Consider the following 24,639-nt stretch of genomic DNA (forward strand, 5'->3'; position numbering starts at 1 on the left):
TAGCTGAGAAGAATGGACCGGACTGCTAACCTGGCTATGTTAGAATTTACACCATTTTTCTCTTGGTTGCTTTGAGACAGCGTGTTTTTCAAGGGTCAGTAGTCTGTCAGTACCGACAGAAGGTCCGTCAGTCCGTCACTGAAAGACTCCCGTATCGCTGGCAGATTTAGACTGACGGAAATTCTGAAACTGTGACAGAATAAGCGCGGACAGAAGCAATTTTTGGCTGATACCCAAATTGTCACTAACGCGGAAAGCAAAGATAATCTTCAGCAAATAATGTTTTGCGGCACACGTTGGCGCATTTGCCCTGTCCACACTACAAAAATTTCGATGTGGCCCCACTGTGTCATGTCGGTAAAATACTGGCTTTCATAATGACAAATTGTCTGTCGAGTGCTGCTAGCTAATTGTGCGATGCTGAGAGCTAGTATCGAGGACTGAAAGCCCCAGCAGGAAGTTCTCTCCTGGGCCCTCTTCCCCAAGGAGCACAGTGAGATATGGGTAGGCTTGTTCATCAAGTAGAACATCCCTCTTCCAAGCTCCACTGTCGTGGAGAGGATGTTTTCCAAAGCTGGTGACATGCTCAAGCTGAAGAGGCCCCGTTGGGGTACCCCAGCTACGAAGGGGCAGTTTGGAGAGCAGAACCCGGAGGAGCAACCGTAATAGTAAAAAAAGAAAAAAAAAATGTTTCGTAATAGCTGATTCTAAATAAATACAATTGTTCAAGATGCCCTTGTTAACAGTTTTTTACTGACTGTCCTAAAATAGATCAACTGTATTTTAGCAATGACGGAGCAGGGTTGAAATAACGATGACCGAGTGATGGACTGACGACCGATGGACTGCGCCGGCCTGAAATAATGACGGAATGATCATGACGCCCGCTGGCGAATGATGAATGACCAACCGGCGAAATTACGATTTCTAAAATATTCTCAATAACCCGTTGAAATGCGTGAGCAGACAGAACTACTCGCTTATCCTAAATAAGTAATTGTGATCAGTTGAAATATCCCCATCAAAACGGTGACACAATGTCATGATCCAAATGGACATTTTTGCTTCTTACTTTCTACCGACAATCAAAGGTATTATTTTCTTGTCTTAAATAACATTATTAAAGTAGTCTAATTCCTCCCCGTTCCTAATACATGGTTCTGAGTTTTGCTGAGGTCCGTTCAATGATGATATCCCGATACGTGCTTATATGGGAAAACCTTTGGTTTAAAAATAAAGTAACCCAAGGGTGTTGTTTGGGTTTTTAAAAGATGGACTATGAGCACATTCGGGTTCTCGCAAGTGTTTACACGGCCTTGGGCAAACGGAATATTGCTAATATTCCACTTTTTAAAGGGTCAGTCATGGTCTTGAAGGTGCATTATGGAAGCTACCCTTCCTTTAGCACTATTCACCATGCACCAATTATAACAAATGTTTTAACAGCCACTTTTCTGAGTACTTGGAGTCGCTTTTTTTAGAATAGCATCAGCTTCATTTATTCAACTTTGCAATCAGTAGCCTTGAAAAGAGATGGACAAGCTCTCTGTAATCCTGGTTTGCAAGTCAGTTTGCTTTCTTCTTTGACTCTGTTATCTTTTCTAACCTCTCAGCCAGTGTGCTAAACTGCTTAAGGCCTGTCTGGTCCCTGGCTGCTGAGGCAATTGCTTGCATGTTGTGGAAATGCTGATAATAAAGCATGATGTGGAATAGACCATACGCACGGCAACACCTTAAGCAAAAAATCAGATAGCATAACAGTTTCCGATGTAAATGTTTTACAGGCTACGGCGACACATCTGACTGAAAATTAACCTTTGTTGTCAAATGTGTGATAACCTATGGTTGTGTAATAGGTACAGTGTATTCAATAGGTAGGTGACAGTATTTTTTTGGGGGGTGAAAACAACTAAGTCACACAATCAATTCAAACCCCCAAATGTGTTCGGGGAGGCACGTCCGGCTCAAAGTGCACATGTCCAGGGTTTGTATCCAGACTCCGGCTTTCCTATGTTGAGTTTGCATGTTCTCCCCATACCTGCGTGGGTTTTCTCCGGGTATTCTAGTTTCCTCCCACATCCCCAAAACATGCATGGTAGGTTGAATGAACACTCTAAATTGTCCTTAGGTGTGATTGTGAGTGTGAATGGTTGTTTCTCTCTGTGTGCCCTGGTATTGCCTTGCAACCAATTCAGGGTGTACCCCACCTGCTGCCCAAAGTCAGTTGGGATAGGCTCCAGAATGCTCAAGACCCTAGTGAGGAGAAGCGGTACAGAAGATGGATGGATGGAGGATGTACCCTATACAAACAACCAATCACCCGTCAAGCACCAGAAGCTTACAGGACACCGCAGTCATCCGTGTCATGTAAAATAGCAACAAAATTGCTTATAAATGGGGGCTGGAAAAACTGCAGCATTGGTGCAGAAAGAACAATCAGGAGCTGACCATGCGCACAGCCATCCGCCTTGTGTCAACACTTGAGACCTTTGATTTCACGTGGACTACAATTGCTCATTGAATATCACGAACGTCATCTGCAAGACGGCCCAATTGAGGATGTGCTTTGTGTGAACAAAGTGAAAACAGACCCCAACAGGAGCTGTTGTGGCATTTCTACACAGCAGCTACTGAATTAGTTCACTGATCATCCATCAAAGTCTGGTTGGACCTCACTCCCAAGAAGGACAAAGACATTTTGCAAGGGATGGTGGGGAAAGAAAACATCAGCTCCTTGATTCTTGAGGACTGTCAGTAACTAAGAAGTGGGTAGAGAAAATCCCAGGCTCAACTTGATCCTGGGCAGAATCGTTATCTTCTTCTCACTGGTAGATGCTAGAAACCACCATAGGCCATAATTAAACATGCACATCACATATGCTGTTAGTGATATGAGCAACAACTTCTACAGGGCAGTAGAGAAAGTATTACTGTTTGCAAAAGCCTTCATGTAAAAAGTACATAAGGGTACAACAAAAGATTCAAATATCTCAGTGGGATGAACAGAAAGTTCAGGCTGAATGTTCCTACATGTAATGAGACAAGCGTCAAAACTTAAGGTTTTGCAGACTGATGAGGCAAAGACGGGTTGGAGTCAGAATCAGAATGCCCAGTACAATGACAATAAAGAGCATTCCGATTCTGATGTGGGTTGTGCACGGCTAATAGCAGCCGTGACGGTCAGGAACAGGACATTGATGAATAATGCTTCGGGAAATTTTACTTCCGGCGATTTCTATGGTATGCTGTGACTTACACTAATGTAGTTTTTTTCTGCTCACAATTAGCATTCCGAATCATCCAGTTTGAACATAGTGTGTAATTTCTCTTTTTAATGCTTCTCATAATTAGGAGAAATTAATTAGCTAACCTACTTGCTGGAGTAATGAAACGTGATGCACGCCTCCCCAAAGAAGCTGACCCAGAGGCAAACATGCTCAGTTTACAATGTGTGCGCGCATGTGTGCGTGTGTGTTTGGCTCACGTACAGTCGATGCACAAGACTTGCCGAGCTAGGCTTGATGTTACAAGGTGGTTCTCCAGACTCGCTGCCTGTACTCTAATTGATGATGTATTAAAGAGTCAGTGATCATTTGAACACAAGGAGAGCATATGCCTCCTTGTGCTGACCAGAGAGAGTGTACACCACAGATAGCTTTACTTCTTGTGCGCGTTTCCCGCTGTTCATGGTCTTTCTTTTTTTACTGCACATTCTAAATCAAAATCATACATCACAATTGTCTGATGACAAGCGCTTTGGACAGTTCTGCCAACCATCATAACTCCAAGAGTTGAGAGAACAAAGCTTCTTCTTAATCTCCCTTTTGACTTTGTTCTCCCTCTGCTGTCTTCCCTCTTCCTCTCTGGTTGTCTTATGCGTCTCCTTTATTTCACTCTCAAATGCAGCGAGCCTCCCATTTTCAACTTCTGACCAAGACATTGCTTGCACTCCTCTTTCGCTCCATCACTTTCTTCCTCTGCGAATATTAACACAATCTCTCGTCGTGAGAAAACAAACACAGATAATCCTGGTCTCGCTGCTGGTGTGTGACCGAGGATTAGCCAGCCGTTTTAAGTGTGAGCATATGGAAATAATAACCGCAAACTGACATATGCACAAGTTTGCTTGTCCCCCAGGTATATGACGAGATTCTGAAGGTGCATAAATAGTAGACTTACATAGCTCACAGCTGCTCAATTGGGACACACCTCAAATGGGAAGCTCCTGAATAAGGATGACGCTGCTCTGCAAATACTTCAATTGATCTACAAAATACATTAATTTGTTTAAAAAGAGCTTTTTCCAGCATTCTCATGAGCTATAGCCAGTCCAACTCAATGCACAATAAATTTCAATGGGAAAAATAAAAAAACAACTAAAAACCTGGTCGCATAAATACGCACACCCTGAAATTTATAGTTGTGCCTTGAGATGAAAGTTTAATTCGCTCCGTGACCACAATTTTAATTCCAAACTGTCTATATAACACTCTATGCAGATATACATATATAAATCATTTTTCCAATTCTAATGAATGGAAATGCAATTAATTAGTTCCAGCCTCAATCTCCTAAAAAATTGAACTGTGATGTTTTAGTTAATATGAATGTCGAAAAATGGCATTGTAGTTTAGAAACATATACAATACAGCAACAACAAATACTTTTAGAACAGAGTTTAAGATGTCCTTTATTAGTCCCACAATGGGGAAATTTGAGATTCGAACCCAGGCCTCCTGGGGAGACTGGGTCCTGAACGCGGCGCCTTAGACCACTCGGCCATCCTGTCACACTAAATAAATGAAATACTGCTCCTGCTGGTCCTAGCGGCTAGACCACCTGGGTGCAGTATAGGACAGACTGACAGACAGATATACTAGTCATTGAATTTTTTTGACACCCACTCGAGTCTAGACATTCTTTGCTACTCTCATATTATGAGTCGTGTCTTACATTGGGATTCACAACAACATCTTTAACTGCTCTGTGAGCTCATCAGTACGGCACTAAGGTGAGTCGTTCTATGCAAAGGTCAAAGACTTTATGACTGAATACCGGTACTGTTACATTGTCTGTCTACATTTGTGTTCAGTCCATTGCTTAAAGTGCTGCTTCTCAAATGGGGGTATGAGTACCCCTACGGGTACTTGGAGGCACTTCAAGGGGTACTTGAGATTTTAAAATATATTTCAAAATTAGCATTAATGCAAATAAAGAGCTTGATCACAGCGGTTGCCTCTCTGCCAACAAGAACGACAGAGATCCTCAGCGAAGCACAAGCCCAAGTATCTCACTAAAATGTCTCCACAAATGCATAAAAAGATTCAGTTCTTTATTACAATGCACGGTTGAGCAATGGTTGGCATCTCGAAAAACTCACAAGTCAGGTCACTGGTATCTCAAAACACTACTTAACTTTGAATGCTGTTATATAAGCTACTGGTGGTGCAACAATCTATTCGGGTCGGAACCTTTTCGCACGGAACATCTTGATCTGGGAATATTTGCCTATTCTTTTATGCCTCTTCTTCATATCACCCCACAGATGTTCACTGGAATTGTTCATAATTTCACTCACCTTGACTAAGGCCCCGGTTCCAGCGGAGGAGAGTCCACCCCAAAGCATGATGCCACCACCACTATGCTTCTCTGAAGGTGTTTGCACCAAATGTAGATGTCAGAATTGTTGCCCAAATGTTCACCGTTGGTTTGATTGGACCATAACACGGTTATACAAATGTTTGGGAGAATTTAATGTGTATTTTTAACAAAATTGATTGTCTGGCTAGCTACCCTTCCCAATGGCCCATATATGTAAAGAATACAATATGAAGGAAAGGCGATTGTTGACATTGGTGCCAGAAATTCCTGCAGCGCACTCTCCTTTAACCAGTTTTACTTGAATTTTCATCAGTTTTGGAGAGATGTCCATTTTTTGCTAATGTCACTGTTGTGTGATGTGCATTACAGCATCACTTACAGCACTGCACTGTCACGTTATTCGTGTGAAAGATTTCAACCTAGGTTCCTTATTATTTACAGGAGAATATTTTTAGCAAACACCTTCTGCATCCTTGGCTTTCCTGCTTCTTTCGTTCATTTTTACACACTCCGTGATAAACTCGGAGAGAGAAATCTAATACTATGTGACATGAAATGTACGCCCTTGGCAGTTTGTGATCGACTTATGCCACTTTGTCACCGCACAATATATACTACCAAAGTTTTACTCACCAAGTTTCAGGGCCGTAGATCCTTTACTTGAAATTGTACTGCAGGAAAGTGCAAAATCCATGTCGCAATACATTCATCTGCTCAAACTACATTAACAAACAATTGCATTTGTGTATTTAAAGTAATTAAATAAGATGCCCAGAACTAGTGGAAGCTTCAGCAACATGGTCGACTCTCACGCCCCCTGGCGATCTACTGGCTATGATTTGGTACTCTTACTGCTGCATTTAATTCATGGTGAGTGCATTCCCTTATTTGTAAAGTCTAAACTACTTCCTGAGTTGTGTTTCTTCAATTTCTTTTCATAATGATTTTGTTTATTTAGTCAATTCCCCTGTCAATGATTATTTATTAACACTTAGGGTTTATCTAATTTAATACACCAGTGATTCCCAACCATAAAATATAATCCGAACCGGCTACAAGTGCGGTGTGTTCACCACCAAAGTCAGATGGGATCAATTTCATCTCCCTCGCGACCCTAATGAGGACAACTGCTGTAGAATTTGGTTAGATGGAATTATTATTCATCAAGTGTAAATATATCTTTGTTGATCTACTTTATGTATGCCGGTGTCGTATTGTGACAGGCAAAGCAAGTACATGCTCTTCCATTAGATGACACAAAATAAAAGAAACTTGTATGTCCACATTTTGCCATTGACACGACAGAATAAGTTATTGATTCCTACTATAAAAGCTTTGTGTTCAATTAAACAGGCTCACATTTCACACTTAATGCATTTGTGAATAAATTGTGACAAGAACATCATTATTTCAGAATTCATACTTTTTGTGTCATTTATTATTTTGGTGGTGTACTGTAAAATGTTTTTCATGTAAAATGAAAACTGTGTCTCAAGAGAAGTTGGGGCTGTTTTAATCCACCACCAACAACAACACGTGTCAGAAATTATGGATGTTGCTGTTCCTAATGATTATGGGCTTAACAGAGCAAAAAGGGAAATGATAAGAAAATACCAAGACCTGAAAAATGACCCAACAACCACCCAGTCATTGAAAGAAATCAATATAATACGAGGGGTGGTATGTGCAACGGGACTTATGAAGACAAATCAGAAGAAATACATGGAGGCAATCCCCGGTTATCCAAGCACCCAAGAGGTACAGATATCCGCTATCAATGCAACCGTAACAATCTTGAAAAAAAAAACCTTGTACAGAATACCAACGATGCTTAGTGTGCAACTATAGACCCCAGGAAAGGGGCCCATTTTCCACTATAAGAAAAGAATAAGGAAAATAAAAATACAGTCAGAGACCATCCAGCAACATGAAGTGCTCTTGTGTGGATTCTTTTATATTTTTTGCACTTGATGCACATCACACTTGATGTTTTAACATTTTGATCATTAGTGAGGAGTTTCAAGCTGATTTAATCATTTTATACTCCATCAGTGTAACAATAAAGAATTAATATGGGGTGAGCTAACTTGCTAAACGGGGTGGCTATTTTTTTGCGGGGGCTTTAGTTAGCTCTGTTTACAACAAAATTACCATTTTAAGAATATAATTTAATCACTCTGCATTGGGATGGTTGAAATAATTTTGATGCGTCAGGTCATTGTAATGCACCAGGGTTAAATCTGGAATCCTTCTGAAACGAGTGAGAGTGCGTTTTTGTCAACCTTTACAGATTTAAATGATTTGAAAAGCACCTCAATTAGTACACCAGCAACTAGCAAGATGCCACCCACTGCATATTTCCCTCAGCCCATTAGAAGGCACGACTGAAGTCAAGGAGCAATTGCACCACAGAGGGCTATGCTAATTCTCCAATTACCTTCCACTTATACTTTGGCCTTGTTCATATGCTCTATCAAAACTCAATTAGGTGCAATATGTAGAGCATTTTTAGGAAATGAATGGGGTGCGGGCGTGCTCGCCAATTAAAGAGAATGATGGGAAAAAAAATAAAAAAAGAAATCTGAAAAATTTAAAAATAAGGAATGGATTAGAAATGTTTGTTATGGAAATGTATCTGTGCCGTGTATGTGCCTATGTGAATCGGGCTTAGTCACAGACAAACAATCCTTACTGTCTGGCATGGCCTGTAGACAATATGCCGCGCAAATGTGGCGGTGGGGTGCAAGGGAGCTTGGGAAGAAGTGGTTTGGAAGATTTCTCTGTGAGTTTGCATCTGCTTGCGTTTAAACGTGTGTGTCTTGTGCATTTGTGATGTTTGTGGGCAGATCGGTCGCAGAGGGCGAGAGTAACGAAATGCATAGAGACAGTGGCTGATGATGCCAGGAGAGGGTGAGGAGGGCAATAGGAGGAGAGATAGATGTTTTTTCTTGCTTGAGGTTTCTGTGGGACAGAAAGTAAATAAGCAGCGATAAGCGGCAGGCAGCTTCAGCCGGCAGCTAGACTCGCAGGATTTTAATGAACCTCCTTCTTTTCTATGTCCCTTGCATTTCCACGTTTCCACCATGTTGTCTTCCTCCGGCAGCTCAGATGCATCTGTCCCACGTCTTCTCCGGCCTGCGGTTTTCTTTTACTCTTCCGACCTCATTTTAACTCTTTCCATCAGATCCCTATGTCTAAATCTGCTTTAACAGCCAATCCAAGTCTCTTACGCACCTGCCATCTGACATCATCCTACTGAGGTAGACAAGCAAGTACCGCGCAGCATCTTTCCTTCCATCCTTAAGTCACCAATTTCACCTCATATCATCCCTCTTCATAGTTTAAACAGAGAGCGGCAAGGTCAAGTGCATCATATTATGTGACCGTGTGTACTTATCTCGCTCTGGTTTATCTGTGCTTGTGTGCTTGTGTGTGTCCCCTCAGTGTGTACTGAAATTGTGTGTTTGCAATCTTGCAATCAAGATTGGCTGTTAAAGAGAGTCAGCCCACAGCAGCGAGGTGACAAGCAGGGGTCAAGGCCAACTTGATGGCAACACAAATTGTTCCGCTTGGAATTCCTTCCTACTCTGGGGGGTTGAGGGCATACAGATCATCTCATTCGCTCTGTTAAAATTCCCCACACTTTTGCCTCCGGACTGCACAAATTGAGCATGCAGCTCATTAATGGATTAACTTCAATAAACACAGATTTTATGCATAATCTGTTTTGCAATAAAATCTTATCGGGTTTGTTGAGCTTTTGTTGGAGGTTAAGAAGGTAGGTAGACTTACCAATCGCAGGCTTCCACATCCAGACGAAAATGAATTTATATTGAAAAAAATACAATATCTGGGCCATCATGAAAAGAAAAAAGTTAAATTGCGGTGGAAAAACATGAGTATGAATTCAGGTGTATTATTATTATTATTTATTTATTTATTTATTTATTTATTATTTTCTGTTTGTTTTAAAACTCATTGATGAATTTTGGCATACTGAGCAAGTCTTTTTCTTAAAAAAACAAAAAAAAACACAAAGTAAGACGTCATGTCTTTTAAAAGTTTAATTTGCTGCAAATTTGGTAATTTTTACAATTGTCCCTTTTTTGGGAGCCATTCTGACAGTTTAGCATTTTATCTACTTGTTTGGCAAAGGTTCAACATGTCGACATGGGGCCTACTTCCACATTCATTCATAAAACATGGCTGCTTCTGGAATCTGTGATTCAATGAATGCAGAAATAGAAAAATGTGAAAAGATGGATGGATTTTTTTTCTTACCATATCTTATTTTTCTTTTGTCTTTTCAGAGTGTCCTTAATATTGTATGCTTCATTCTGTGTGTATAGTGATTGGTGTTTATTGTTTCATGATGATATCTACAAAATATTTAAATTTCAATTTCAGACATTATTTTTCATGTTGTTTGTCTGCTCTTGTATGAAAGGTAATGCTGGGATTGAAATTGGCCATCCTCATGACATTGGTATCTACGGCAGCCTACAATGTTATCAAATATATCAGCGTTGCTTATGAGTAATCTAGTTCTCTTGCTCACTAGTTGCTTTTGGTGGCAGATAAAGGCTACTATTTTTTCCCCATTATTATTTGCGATCAAATGTTGAAATATGATTCCACTTTCATAGAGCGGATCACTTTTTTTGTGTGTCTTGCTGCTGTCAAACCACCTCATTGTCAAGGTAATTTTTGTCAGAAAGAACCTTTCTATCTGTGTTTCAAGTTATGGTAATTCCTCTTCGCTGGCAGTCATTTGTCCGTGCTTCTCTGCACCTTTTGCCTTCAATCCCAACACATCGCTCTGTAGTTTTATCTAACTCATACCTCCTTGTTACAGCACTCTGTCCTGTCAGTGCTTCACAGGACCTCATTTTAGCTTCCCTCCCTCAGCCCTCTCATCTTCTCTACTTTTATTCATCCCTTTTCTTTCTCATCAGTCTCTGGGCAGAACTTTCAATTTCTTTCTTCCAGCTTTTCGTACAGTATCCGCCCTCTCCCCAACTCTCTGCTTCACTTCAAAGGAGATTTGTGGAAAACAATCCTGTTCTGCAAAACCTCCTCTGAGTTTGGATTGTTTTTCATGAATCCTACTGAACTGAGCTGGATCATAGCAAAGGAATATGACATTTAATATAATGTATGGACTTTCCATTTACATTAAACATATTAAAATATCTTGATTTGGTGGAAAAACTGCATCTCATAGCTATCGCAATAAATTCTCAATTAAAAAATACATTTTCTATCAATAAATATGTAATGAATAGCGCTCTGTTTTCATTGACAATTTGTCGCTTTAGTAATATTAGACATTATAACAATGGGCACAAAGGTGATTTTAACTGGAGTAATTGTGTACAGTTTTTGCACTAGCATCTGATCAAGACATGGGGGCTTGACTCATCGATTTTGGCGATGAAAAAGTGGCATTCCAGATGCAATCGTTTACAGATTGCTCCAAAACAGTTTAATATAAAAAAAAAAATGGCAATTTTTTTTTTAGCAAAAAACACAGGTGAGCTGGTTAGAGAAAAATAGACCAAAATACAGTTGACGTCTGATAATACAATGAAAAACAAACGGCATAACGCACAAATTCAAAATGAAAATACTCAGCTGCTGTAGGCACCACTCACACCAGCATACAAACACGGAAATAAACGGCCAACCCGACCACAGCATCTGACATCGATCACAAGACTACACCACTTAAAAGCACACATCCAACACACGGATGCTACAGTATGTACAGTAAATACACCTCATCAAATTGGTTCTTTACATTCTATTTTATTGTTGAATCAATCAAGTATATAGTATTGTGCTATATTTCCTCATTTAAAACAGTGGTGGGTTTTGGGTGTTGGAGTGGAATAATTTCAACTTCACTTTCAATGGTGAAGACTGATTTGATATAAGCGTAAACTGACCTACAACCTTTGACACAGCATAAAAGAATTTTATAATTCAAGGTGCCACTGTAGTCTCAAATATTTGTCCCTGTGACATATTCAAAACTGGGCACCATTACGCTTATAAAGACAGACTCGTTGATACAGTGGTTATATTATATCTCATTCAATTGTACTAGTGGACATAAAGCTGAGAATAGTACACCAAGAACATTCAGCCGTATGTCTGGGGTCGTGCAAAAAAGCAAATAAGCCAAAGGAGCTGTGTTAATGATAATGATGGACCATGTTCCAAAGTGTAATATATTGTGTCCCAAAAGTAGGCATGGAATAATACAATTTCAAAATCAGAATCACAATCATCTTTAGTGGCCAAGTATGCAAGACACACAAGAGGCCCTATTTTTGTAGACGGGCGACAGTGTGCCCGGCATAAAAACAGGCTCAAATTCATTTTCATGCCAGCGTTAGTCTAGTTTATCGTGTTTTGGAATTTGGCAGACCACCAGAGAAGCCGCTCCCCAGATGGATGTAACAATTTGGTGACAGAAAGTTGACTGCCGTCTGCATTAAAAGGAGTGCATCGTCATTTTCGTGGTGGGGCAGGTCCAGTTCAGCATGTTTGTGATTTTGGCAGACCATCCTACATATTGTATTGCACAACCATGCCAAAACTAAAAATTTCACGAATATTTTAGACTTCCCAAAAGGTTTATTTTTCAGCACAGGTGGTCAACCAATCGAGGCGTAGGAAGACAGATTCGGCCCTCTGTGGATTTTTTTGGTGGACGTCACTGGCTTTCATTCAGAAATATGACACCGGGGTTGGACAATCCCTCAGAATCATTGAAAAAATAAATTCATTGAATGAATTGTGATCACTATCAATTGAAAATTTGTTTATTTATGTTTTATTTTTTTACATGAGATTATCACTGTTCTGCTGTTTTCTCCGATCTACTGTACATATGTTAGTATCATTCATTTGAGTTTTAATTGACTGCTTTCACTGTCTTAGCTGTTTGAATTATTGCTATTTTATGTTATACGGCATGTAAAGAGCTTTGATACAGCTCCAACTGTTATGAAATGTGTTATATCCAAAAAGTTGTGTTGTGTTGTACTGTATTAGACAGGACTGGAGATAAACTAGTATGGCAGTAACGAGCAACGATGACAATTGGACAACATATAATTGTCTGCACTTGTGCTGTGTGAGCTTGTGTTTCCATGCATACAAAATACACTTAAGATCATATACATGTTTGGTGGCATGAAGCAAACATATTTACATTTGTCAAGTGTCAGAAAGACTTTGGAGTAGACACTCCCAAACGAATGCATAATATCTTTTATAGTCCATCTCCCTCTCAATGCTCACTTCATATGATGCATGGATGATGAAGACCTACTTCTGCATCCAGAAACAGATGTGCGTACGTATTTGAATAAATTGTAATGGTAATGAGCAGGTGACAACACTCATCACACCACTGTGGCCACACGCATCTTAATGAGGATGTGATTATCGGGGGTGACAGCCATCTTAGAAAATAACTGTTCAAAATTGTCATAATCTGGCATTGCACTTTGGGGAACTATTAGCCAGCTGAGCACAGAATGAAATGGCAGATTTTCATTTTTGATTCTGCATATACAAATGTTCCAAATGGAAACTCTGTCTGAAAGACAGCTGTAACTTGTCATAACATGTTTCTACCCCACTTGGAATTATTTTATGTTATTTTTTTTTCTGTATCTGGCCAGAATGGGTCCACCCTTTTGAGAATTTTAAAACAACAGCTGTGTCGAGACCCTGCTACATACACTACACTCGGATTTGAACGATATTGTGTGCAGTGTTGATAATTTACCTGCAGTTGTATCCAAAAGTATGTGCTTAGCACAACATGAGGTTGTCATGCAGTCAAAACATATCTATGAAGAGTTTTTATGCTTTCTCTGCGCTCCCACTTTCTCCCCAAAATAATGTTAACTGAAGACTTGAAATCGCATCAAGTGTGTATGCGAGTGTGAATGCATGTTTGATTCTATAAAGCGTTTCCCATATCGCTGTTCCACCATTCACACCACTGTTATCATCTTTTTTAAGCCATAATATCTTTAAATTGAATTTTTACAATAGTATACTTATGAATTCTAAAATTGCACTCACATGAGGGAAAGGAGACCCATATTCTCTGGTGCACCGGGAGAACAGTAAAACACATAAAAACAACAAGCACACTCACACTGATTGAGACTACATTATGATGTTGATTATTTGTGTCAACCATACACCTCAAACACTTTTATCTTTGATTTCTATTGTGCAGTGATATAGATAATGGTATTACATACATTTCTTGTATATCCTGTCAACCTTCCCTCACCTTGTTTAGTATGATGACCGCATCTTGGTTTACCGCTGTGATGTTGAACGTGTCACCGGTCTCCCCCTCCAAGATTGTATATTCCAACTTGGCGTTGTCGCCAAGGTCAGCGTCACTTGCTGAGATACGTCCTATTTCAGCACCTGGGATGGCCAGCTCAGATACAGAGAAGGACCACATACCTAAAGCAGATATAAAAAAAATACAATTAGGGAATCTGTGTCTGTAAAAGCTCATTAGCGCTAAATTTGCCAGTCAAAAATCTAATTTTTCTTTAGAAGGGTTTCAAAAGGATGCTTCTCACCTGCTGCGTGCCAATATTTACGCCAACAATATTCAATTTAGATTACGCTGCATTTGATTTTACATACTTGAGAGGATTAGAGCGATAAAAGAAAATGAGTCTCGTGTTTCAACACTCCAAGTTGATGTTTTAATAAAAAGGCAATTTATGCCAACCAAATTTGTTGTGTTATAATAATAAATACAACTGAAATGGAATCAAGAGACAATTTGTAAAACAATTACAAAACCAACCAGAGCTGAAACGAAGTGCTGTACATGAACAATGAACATGAAACTACTACTACTAATGCTACTATTAATAATAATAATGGTAAAATAAAAATTAGAAATTAAATTAAACAAAAACATGATCTATCTATCCATCCATCCATCTTCTTCTGCTCATCCGGGATGGGGTGGCAAGCAGGGAAGCTAATACTTCCCTCTCCCCATCCACTTCTCCCAACTCTTTGGGGGATGGATCCGAAGGCATTCCGGACCCAGCTGGGAGACATTCTCTCGCCAGCGTGTCTCCAATGCTTCCTTCAAATTGACATACAGGAGGTCCAGAGTTGTATTCTCTCCCAGTCTGTATGTAGTGGGAAATTAGACAGTCTACTCTGGCCACAGCATATAGAAATTGCAACAGCCATTTGTTTGTCCAATGGCCAGCTACCTCACATTGGCCATAATAATCAATGGAACGCTATAATTAAAACAGTAAACTAACAATAAAAAAATAAACATTGGAAAATTTGCCAAATTCCGCCAATGCCAAGTGCTTTAAAGTTGTTGTTTTTTTCAATATGATACGGAGCCAAAGCACATTTTCCTCTTCTTGTGCGAAGTATATTAAATGCAGATTTTGTTCATTTCTCAGATAATTTGCTCTAATAAAAGTAGATTCTGTACAAGGCTCCAGATAAATGGTAAAAAGATAAAGGTAAAACACTGACGGCTCAGCATCAACAAACATGGTGGAAGTGGCAGAAAACTCAAACAGGGAGAAATAAACACTAAATTCAAAATAAAAGCAATGCGCGCAAATTCCCCATTTTATTTCCATCCACAAAAATTTAATGCTTTATATTCTTTTCCAAATCAGTGTTTATTCCTTTTCAGAACGTGAAGTGAATAGGCTATTGAAAGAAAGCACCGTTTTCACTTTTCCTTAAAAAACACACAAACTTTTCATTTTTCTTTCTAATGTTATCAGCTGACAAGCTGCTTGGAAATGTTACTTTCCTGTGAATACTGAACTGCAATTTAGTCGTATAACCACTGTTATTAAATTCTTCTCATCTATGTTGCATGGAGTCAAACTATTTAAGGAATAGCTAAGGTTGACATGTGCACAGGTTTTTCCAGATAATGATCATTTAATTACTGCATATTTCACAGTTTCTTTGCATTTCTTCTTTTGTCCTCTGAAACAGCAGTTTTTTTCTTTCTTTTTCATTTTGGATGTCACCCCTCAAATTCTTTATTGGATTAAGGACTGGGATTGAGTTTGCCACTCCATAATGTTAATTGTGTTGGTCTGGAACCAAGATGCTTCTTGCTTATTTGGTGTGGGCATTTCCTTTTGGCTCAAGGCAACATGACCTCTTCGAGTATTCTGGTGTATTCAAATTCATCAGTAATCCCGGTTAAGCGATAATTTATCATACATTATGAGAAATGTCCCCCATTTGATGCCACCATGCTTCACTGTTTCACTTTGCCAGTAGGTTATGATGTAAAACTGTGGCGAAAAAAAAAAATCTTGCGTCCATCCTTCAACAAAATGTTATTATTTTAAGGCTAGTGTGTTTTGGGGCCCAATTATTAACCACACCAAATCACATCCTAAATGTAAAAAGTTTTCCAACTGCCCTATGCTGCCAGAAATGGGTTGACTCCATGCAACAAAGATTTGAAGAAAGAGCTCAGAAAGAGCATTTATTCTTAACTTTTTCTAAATTATTATAATGTTTTCATTTTGATCAGAATGGGGAGTTGAAACAAATAATATTGTAAGGATTCGGAGATGGCGAAAGTGTGAATGAATGGTTCACACGTCCGCCTCACAGTTCAGTGGTACAGGGTTTGATCCCGGCTCCGGCCTTCGTGTGTGGAGTTTGCATGTTCTCCACATGCCTGCGTGAGTTTCCTTCGGGTACTCCGGTTTCCTCCCACATTTCCAAGACATGCATGGTAGGTTATTTGGGACACTCCAAATTGGTCCTAGGTATGATTGTGAGCGTGAATGGTTGTTCGTCTACATGTGCCCTGCGATTGTCTGGCAACCAGTTCAGGGTGTACTCCGCCCACTGCCCGATGGCAGGAACTCCAGCACACCCACCACCCTTGTGAGGAAAACGGGTCAGGATGGATTTAGAATTATTCTCACTTAAAGAAATGCAGATATTCGACTAAACACAACTATTGTATATTTGGCTTGCACAAGCAAGACAGACAGGATCATTCAAACAGAGTTGTTGTCTATTACTTCTCAAGATGAGGACGTCAAATAGATCTGTAAATGTGGGAGAGAACACCCATCTTGCAAACATACTGAGTTGACAGAATAACAGATAGAAGCCACTTCAACAAGAACATAATCTAGGCCAACAAACAGTCTGACAAACTGCGTAGATCTGACTCCCAAGTGAGACAGATACTTTACTTTGAGGATCAAAATTTCAGTTTGGATATCAAACCGGCATGAACTATTATTTGTTGCACTTGTAGTTGTTTGTTTTCGCTGGAGATGTTGAGTCTGAAAGGCAAATTTCCCAAATGTGAAAGATTCTCAGGAGATCTTTCGCTAGTTGATACAACTTGAATGGAATCTTAAATCAATACAAAGCGAATATACATATCTGTGACACATAATTGTGCCAACATTCCCAGTAGGACTGGAACTCATTTTACATTATATGGAAAAAATGTTTGGGGCATCCGGTCATCAAAACAGCAGTGACGGAACACAGAAGAAAAAGTTGGCCTTGGTTTCTAGGCAGCTCAAGTATTCAAGTTAACAAACTTCAGGGAAGACTTTTTACATGTTTCTTTTTAGATTTCAAAGTATACGTGGTGAATAACTGTTCATTCAGAAAAGCATTTGTGACGTCACAGGTGAGCTCACAATCTCTGTCCAAGTTGTTCAACGAAATTGAAGTCAGGGCTCTCATGTTCTTCCACACCAGTCATCCAATCATGCCTTTTTGGACTTTGCTTTGTGCACTGGAGCACAGCAGACCATGTCAGAAAAGTGACTTACCAAACATACATTTGGAAGCATGGAGAGTTGCCCAAAATGTGCTGGAAAAGGAATTGGAGTGTCTTATAGTATATAGTCCTATGCACGGCAAATCATATTGGGTAACTTAAACTTGAGTTCAAATGACTCATAGAACCCTGTAATTAATAAGGAAATTATAAGGAAGGGGGGAAATGTATCACTAAAGTTAACACTGAGGAATACAAGTTTTGTTTAATTCAGTCTGACAGCTTTTTTTTAATAAAATCAGTTTCTCTCTTTCGTGTCACGCTTTTGAGCTATAGGATGCCCGTTTTCTTATAAAAAAAAGTGAAATAAATGTGCATTTATGTAAATAAAACACTAAGCTGGAATAGTTATAAACTTTGAAGACTAAACAGAATAAAACAAAATAGAATTTACAAGGCTACACCCACGGTTATAAGGTTAAGAGAAAAGCAAGTGCTAATCCTCTTAATTCCTATGAAGTTAATGGGAGCTGCACACACTGTCTCAATTGTGATTGACCAAACAAGTCGGCACATACTTGTACATGAGTCCAACTATAATAAGATGGCAAGTATTACTACAGTTAATCAGTGGCATTTTGCTTAACTGTTAAACTGTGGAGAAAAAAGACTTGACAACTGAAAAAAAAATGACTGCAATTTTGAAATATCATTTTGGTTTTAATGTGCTGACAAAGCTGATTAATCAGATATTTTTCCCTGCTGGCATATATAATAAAATGTAATAATTATACAATAAAAGATAAAAGTGTAATTTAATGGAAAATCGATATTGGACATTCAACACTAGAACAAGCTAAATAAAGACTGTCATTTGACACTTCTACCAACTGATACTGAAATTCTGTCCATTGACACCACAGCTTTTAGATAATATTCTACATCAAGGTATGAAAAGGTGCTTTTGCTGCTTCTGCTTCTCATTTACAAATGAAAGGTGGCTAATCGTAGCCATCAGTTATTCTATAAGAATCTAGGTGTCATTTGCCAGTGTTCGGATAAGAAAAAGAGTTGTAAAAAGTCCGGGGGCTTCTAGTGTTAAAGGTCTCGACACACCTTTCCGACGTCAGCCGTTGTGGCCAACTGTTGCGTGGGCATTGTAGTCGGCATGGCGGACTCGAAAATGACTGAAGAACACACAGCAAAACCCAACAGAGAATACTACGGAACTTCTGCACATGCGTAAGAAGTAGTACCCCTCCATGCCGTGGTCTTTAGTGAATGAGAGTGATTACTTTGTCTTCACGCTCTTCTGTCCAGCCAGCCGTTATGTCCATAGAGGAGATGTGAAAACTAGCAAAGTTCATTAAGTTCCTGAGAAATAGCTTCAATTTTCACAGATTTTTCGCTTTTGTCACTTCCCGTTCTTGTCCAGCACACTGATTCGCTAGCTGACAACCCATCACAGTGATCATTTAACCCGATAGCCCGACCCAATTCTACATTTTGAATCGGCCGAGCACGCCCCCTCACACGCCCTAAGAGCGGCTCCGACTTTACGAAGTTGCACACTACACTAAATAGACGTCGTTTACCGACTTTACGACGCCCGACAGGGAATTGGTTTGTTGAGCCGTTAAGGATGGTTTGCTGAGTCCTAACAAACAAGTGTTGTTAAAAAACTATCATAACCCTTCAGAGTTACCAGCATTTCTGTATAAATTGATCATAACGTGATCTATTCTTGATCTGAGTCTCAACAATTAAAAAAAAAAAAAAAAAAATTTTTCTTGAACTAATAGTAGCCACATGTAGTATATGGTGCCGCACGAACATGGTTGAGAAAGGTTGTGAATGATTGGATTTATTAACCGGTAAGAATCCTTTGGCATCAACATTTCCTGTTCTTGAATGCAAGAGCAGTACAATCTTCATGAGGAATTGAAGTTAATTTCTCCTTGCAAATCTGTTTCCGTCTGTTCAGTCATGTTACATAATTTGTGATTAATGCATTCTCAAATTGGCAGCCTCAGGCAATAACGAGCAGCTTAGTGGAGGTCAAGTAACCTGCTTACTTTGAAATCTTCCAGGTGCCATTTTCTAATTCATCTAAAAAACCGGCACATTCTAAAATACAAATGGTAAAGCACAGATCGTGTAGCGGGGTGCAGAATGACTTGTCCTCATCAATCTTTTTATTTTGGGTTGCTGAAACACAAAATATTAACATCTATTAACAACGTTCGCTCTGTACTGCTGTTTCCATCTTACGTGTAGCTCTTCTTCGCTCTAGCATGCGAGATTAATAGAAATTATTTAACCAATATTTCAATCAATACAACACCTCAATAAACTTACACATGCACACAATGCAAAAATACTTCACATCTGTATCATCTACTTCAATTACAAAGTTACATCTCGAACGAAAAACGTCAGTAAACACTTAATTTCAATCTATCAGGCTTACTATCAATAAACACATGCACACATCAATATATGGTATTCGATCTCGATTGTCTTACCTGAAACACAAAATATTAACATTTATGAACAACGTTCGCTCTGTACTGCTGTTTCCATCTTACGTGTAGCTCTTCTTCGCTCTAGAATGCGCTGGTCCCCTTTTGCCACACACGCAAGCAGCGAACGCTGTCCTCTAGTGGTCAAAGTTAGTCATTGCAACTAATGGACAAATAAGCAATAACATGAAACTATCACCCTCTTAACATGGCTTGCACTAGTAATCAAAACAAAATATCTGTGAAAACAATACAATTCCAAATACAATAATATTGAATATGAATGTATGCCACAATCGCAACCAGGAAGCATTTATCATGGCAGTTTAAAGCCATCACACATCGTAAGGGAGGATATTCCCAAACATTTCCCGTTTTTTATTAATGCCCATGTATTATTGAATCAAAAATGTGACAAAAAAAAACCATCGCACAGATTAGAAGGGGGAAAAAAAATCCTGAATTTGCCTCAAGATGTTTATGATTTATGCTTGGCCTGCTTTCCTGAGACTAAGTAATTATTTGGCTAACAGTCAAACTCCACCAAAAGTGTGACCTGCTGAGCATAAGCAAAACTCGATTTCAGGAAGATGCAGTGTTGACATTCTTGTCTGTGGCAAACAGAGAGGAATTTTCCTCTTTCTGTATATTCAAACAAACAGACAACACAAGAAGCAGGAACCTCATCTGTCAGATGAGCAATTTAATGGTGGATTGGATCGATTGAAGCAGAAAAAGGAAATGCCGCCGCCTTTACATGAAATGGAAAAGAAAACAACGTAAATCAGTCGCATTTATCGCTGCCCATAAATTAATTGATTTGAGAATCAACATCTTTTGACGTGGTTTGATTATTTGAATATCAGCTTGATTTTTTTGGGAGACAACCTCAATAATAAAATCAAATTCAGAGTTGGTATATTTTCCTTTGGTGGTTGTTGCTAACGAGCTTTGGGATTTTGACCAAATGACTCTCAGTGTAGACTTAAAAAAAAATAAAAATAAAAAATAAAAAAAAGAAACAAATTCACCAGCAGCATTCAAAAGGGAATTGTTTATTGAGCTACTATCAAGTACCAAAGCATTTCCTCTGCAAACATTCCAGGCAGTAAAAGTGACAGTCGTGTTTAGCTCATTGCAGGCCTTATGGCTCGGAAGGGACATGAAAAGGCCTATTAAAAGATGCTACTGTAAACTAAATTATTTTGTTCATTTAGATTTACACGATTTACCCCTTGCCAAACATCTTCTCTTACCTTTGACATGTTCTAAAAGTGCAGCACTCTAAATACTATAGCTCACACATTTTTTTTTAATGTGATTTGTTGGCTTTATGTCTGACGCCATGACAACAAAAAGACTATCAATTAATCTATTTTATTTGTATTTTTTTTAAATAAAAGATAGCAGATCCACACAGTACTACAATGTGCATTAATGTTCAAGATTATCGGTCACTTCCATTTCTTTAACAAAACTAAATATATTTCAATACATTTATACATGACATATGATTATATACATACCACATATTTATAGCAGCTTTGCATGATTAAGGGCTTGATAAAAAAAAAACTAGTCATTGAATACTGGCCCCCAGTTTCAATGTATGCGGTTGATAATGACGAAATGTGACGCAGAGCTTCATGCTGAACTTGTCATAACGCAGACGTAAGATTTCAATAAAATGTCATAATTAGGTTGCCTCTCTAATAGTCTATTTGGCATGGTCACATAAACTAAGTCACTATGTCATAAAAACATGCAACATAGTAATAGTCGGCTTCAAGGTATTTCATAAGTACATCAACAGGATGGAAATGATCAATGTAGAGTTGCTAAAGGGATTTTTTAAACCACATAATTAGGGATATCTGCAGATATATTCACTTATTTTTTATTCTCAATTTCATATTCAACAAGGTCATAATAGTTGAGTCATTTCTGCTTGACTGACACTTTTCTTACTTTGTTTGTTTTGCACCTGCATAGTGAAATAATGAATTCACTGCATGTGTGCAAACAGGTTGAATGCCTGAAAATACACCTGTGGTCATAATTTGCCTTCTGAACAGATGGGGCGGATTTTCTATGATGGTAAATGAATGTCCTTGCATACAGTATATAACTGGAATTAATTTTGCTTCCATCGTTTGTTCCATGTGGGAACGTGTTGAACATCACACAACATTTATTGAAGCGAATGTTTTTGTACACAGCGTACTTGACAAAAAAAGGACAGTCAGTCCCAGTGAATCAGCGCTAAATGCCATTTTATGTGGCATGATTGCCACGCTTGCCATCTGGGACTGACACTGCAAAGCAGACAACTCGAAATAACATGCCTTCTGCTAATGAGATAGCAAATTAGTGACGTTATTTACATGACAGAGACAGTGGTTGCGATTGATCCGTGCAATTGTATAGCGCTCAGATACACACAAAGTGAGGAGCCTTTTGTCACTTAGACAAACACACTTGTCACTTATGGGGAACACTGACAAGAGCATTGAGAAAGCTGGTAGTGTAAGGAAAAGAAGCTGGCCGTAGTAATTATCAGCTTTCTTCCCCAAGAGGAAAGCCACTTGCAACAGAAGTCACACATCATTTCTTCCCGTGATGGACTGGAAGGGAGTCAGGCTACAAGAGGATAAATGGTAAAAAGCTGATTGCAAGTGAAGGCGGAGGAGCGCCATCCCATTCGGCACTCAGAACAGCAGTACAAGCCTCAGATAAAATCACAAAGATAAAAATTGAGAGTGACTGGGTTTTGTCCTCTGCCGTTGTTGCGCAGGTAAAAGCAGCATAGAGGAAATCACTTTGGCATACAGATGCAATGCCTCAAGTTTCACTCGCTGTTCAACTCACATAAACCACGGCAAGAAAATAAGGTTTGTATTTGGACACGACATCAGAAATAGGACACTAGCTCATATCCACTCATTGCTGTTTCATTTGAAGCGAAAAAACTCAAATGTTATGAGTCGTGTATTAGTGAATAAAAACACATTATTCATCTGGTAAAAAAAAATTCATTATTGGGATTTAGATGCAAATTGCTGGGATTTATAAATAATTATTTTGGGTGGGTCATTCACACTTTTTTGTGGGGTCACATAATAAAATAAGAAATAAAAAAATAAAGAAATAAAACTAATTCAAATTAAAAATAAGAATAAATAGAATATCCATTGCGGGCGGTTGCGTGCGCGAATGATACGAAAATAAAAATGATTGCATGAAACGATGCCATTGTAGTGTGATCAAAACATTACATTATTTGCATTGTTACATTATATTATAACATAAGAATTGAAATGCATTTCAATGAAATATGTTTCCATCGTTGAATCAACATTGACAAGTTGAGAGTGAGGCTCTCAAGTGGTGGGTGGTGTCTCAGCAGGCATGTAAACAGAGGAGCATTAAACCTTCTGTGAATGTGGCATTACTCGTTGTGGTCCATAAAAACATTCAATTAAAAGTAGACATGAACGGTCCTGGACTTGACGTTTAACCTAATTTGGATTGCATATCAGATTTATACTTTGATTATTATCAATGCTCTTTGGAACAATTGCGGCATAGGGCGGTGGTCTAAAAATGTATGTTTCGCCCTGTATTTGCAGGGATACACGCAAGACTGGTCACCAATCAATCACGTCACATGTAGATGAACAATTATTCACATTCACATTTCACGTCTCAAATGAAATATTTAAATGAAAACCTTTCACTACCAAAACTTTTGTTTGAAGTAAAACAAAAGGAGAATAATTAAAAGTTTACTGATGAAATTTGGGCCTGTTGAAATTATTTTAAATGGAGACATAAATACACATGAAGCATTTTCCAAATTCCCTGAATAAAATTCCACGTTCTTTTACGGCAAGTCCGGAAGCGGGGCTTCAAGGAGAAGGGCAATGAGATGGAAGAGAGGATTATGTCTACAGGGAGGGTGGGAGTGACTCTGATTGAGGCATCGGAGTTGAGTGTTGAGTGGGCGGTAAAATGAGAGATGACAACTAGATTCTCTGCCCAGACATGATTTCATTTCTGCATGTGGAGAATGTGGATAAGACATTGACTTCTATCACAATGCTATTAGCTTTAATAATGAAAGAGAGTCACTTTTCTTTCTCATTTCCAAGCAAAGCAATATAAAACATGGCCTGTTGCGATTTATCTTGCCTCGTGCTGGAAAGTACTGGTGTCATTAGCCATTACTGAGCTACTGCTGTCAATTTCAGTCAGATGAAACGTAACGTGGGCTTCTGTGAGTCCAATAGTGAAAGAATGCTGGTATTTGCAAGTGTTCATTCAGCACCCGTATTAAATTGAATATGATGATCCCAATTAAGCAGTTTCTTTTGAGGAGGTGACAACGTAACAAGATATATATTTTATTTTTTTCATAGATTTTGAAATTAAGAATAAAATTTAATTAATAATAATAAAGGGCATTCTGATTCTGATTCTAAAGATACAATACAAACATGACATGATCAATGATCATGATCAATTTAGTTTTCTTCCTCAAGTGTCAGATATCTGGAGCAAATAGGCATCAAAATTAGGATCTTTGGGGTACGTCCAACTTGCCAGAGATCCTGGAGGGGGCTATCAAATACTGAAGATGTTATATATTTGATCTCTTCTTGACTGCCATAATGTCTCCCTTGAGGAAGAGGAAAA

At 38.8% G+C, this 24,639-nt stretch overlaps 1 protein-coding gene across 1 annotated transcript in view; it reads right to left on the reverse strand.

Moving 5' to 3' along the window:
- Window positions 1-24,639, reverse strand: part of cdh24b (cadherin 24, type 2b) — a 175,961-nt gene that overhangs the window by 24,546 nt on the left and 126,776 nt on the right. Inside the window, exon 6 of the mRNA XM_088310657.1 lies at window positions 13,925-14,106. Within this exon, the coding sequence (XP_088166783.1) occupies window positions 13,925-14,106 (182 nt within the window). The remainder of the gene's footprint in view (window positions 1-13,924; window positions 14,107-24,639) is intronic.

The sequence above is a fragment of the Idiotropiscis lumnitzeri genome, chromosome 12 (assembly GCF_059441095.1).
Source record: "Idiotropiscis lumnitzeri isolate Australia: NSW breed Sydney's pygmy pipehorse chromosome 12, RoL_Ilum_1.0, whole genome shotgun sequence".
NCBI classification, from domain to species: Eukaryota; Metazoa; Chordata; class Actinopteri; order Syngnathiformes; family Syngnathidae; genus Idiotropiscis; species Idiotropiscis lumnitzeri.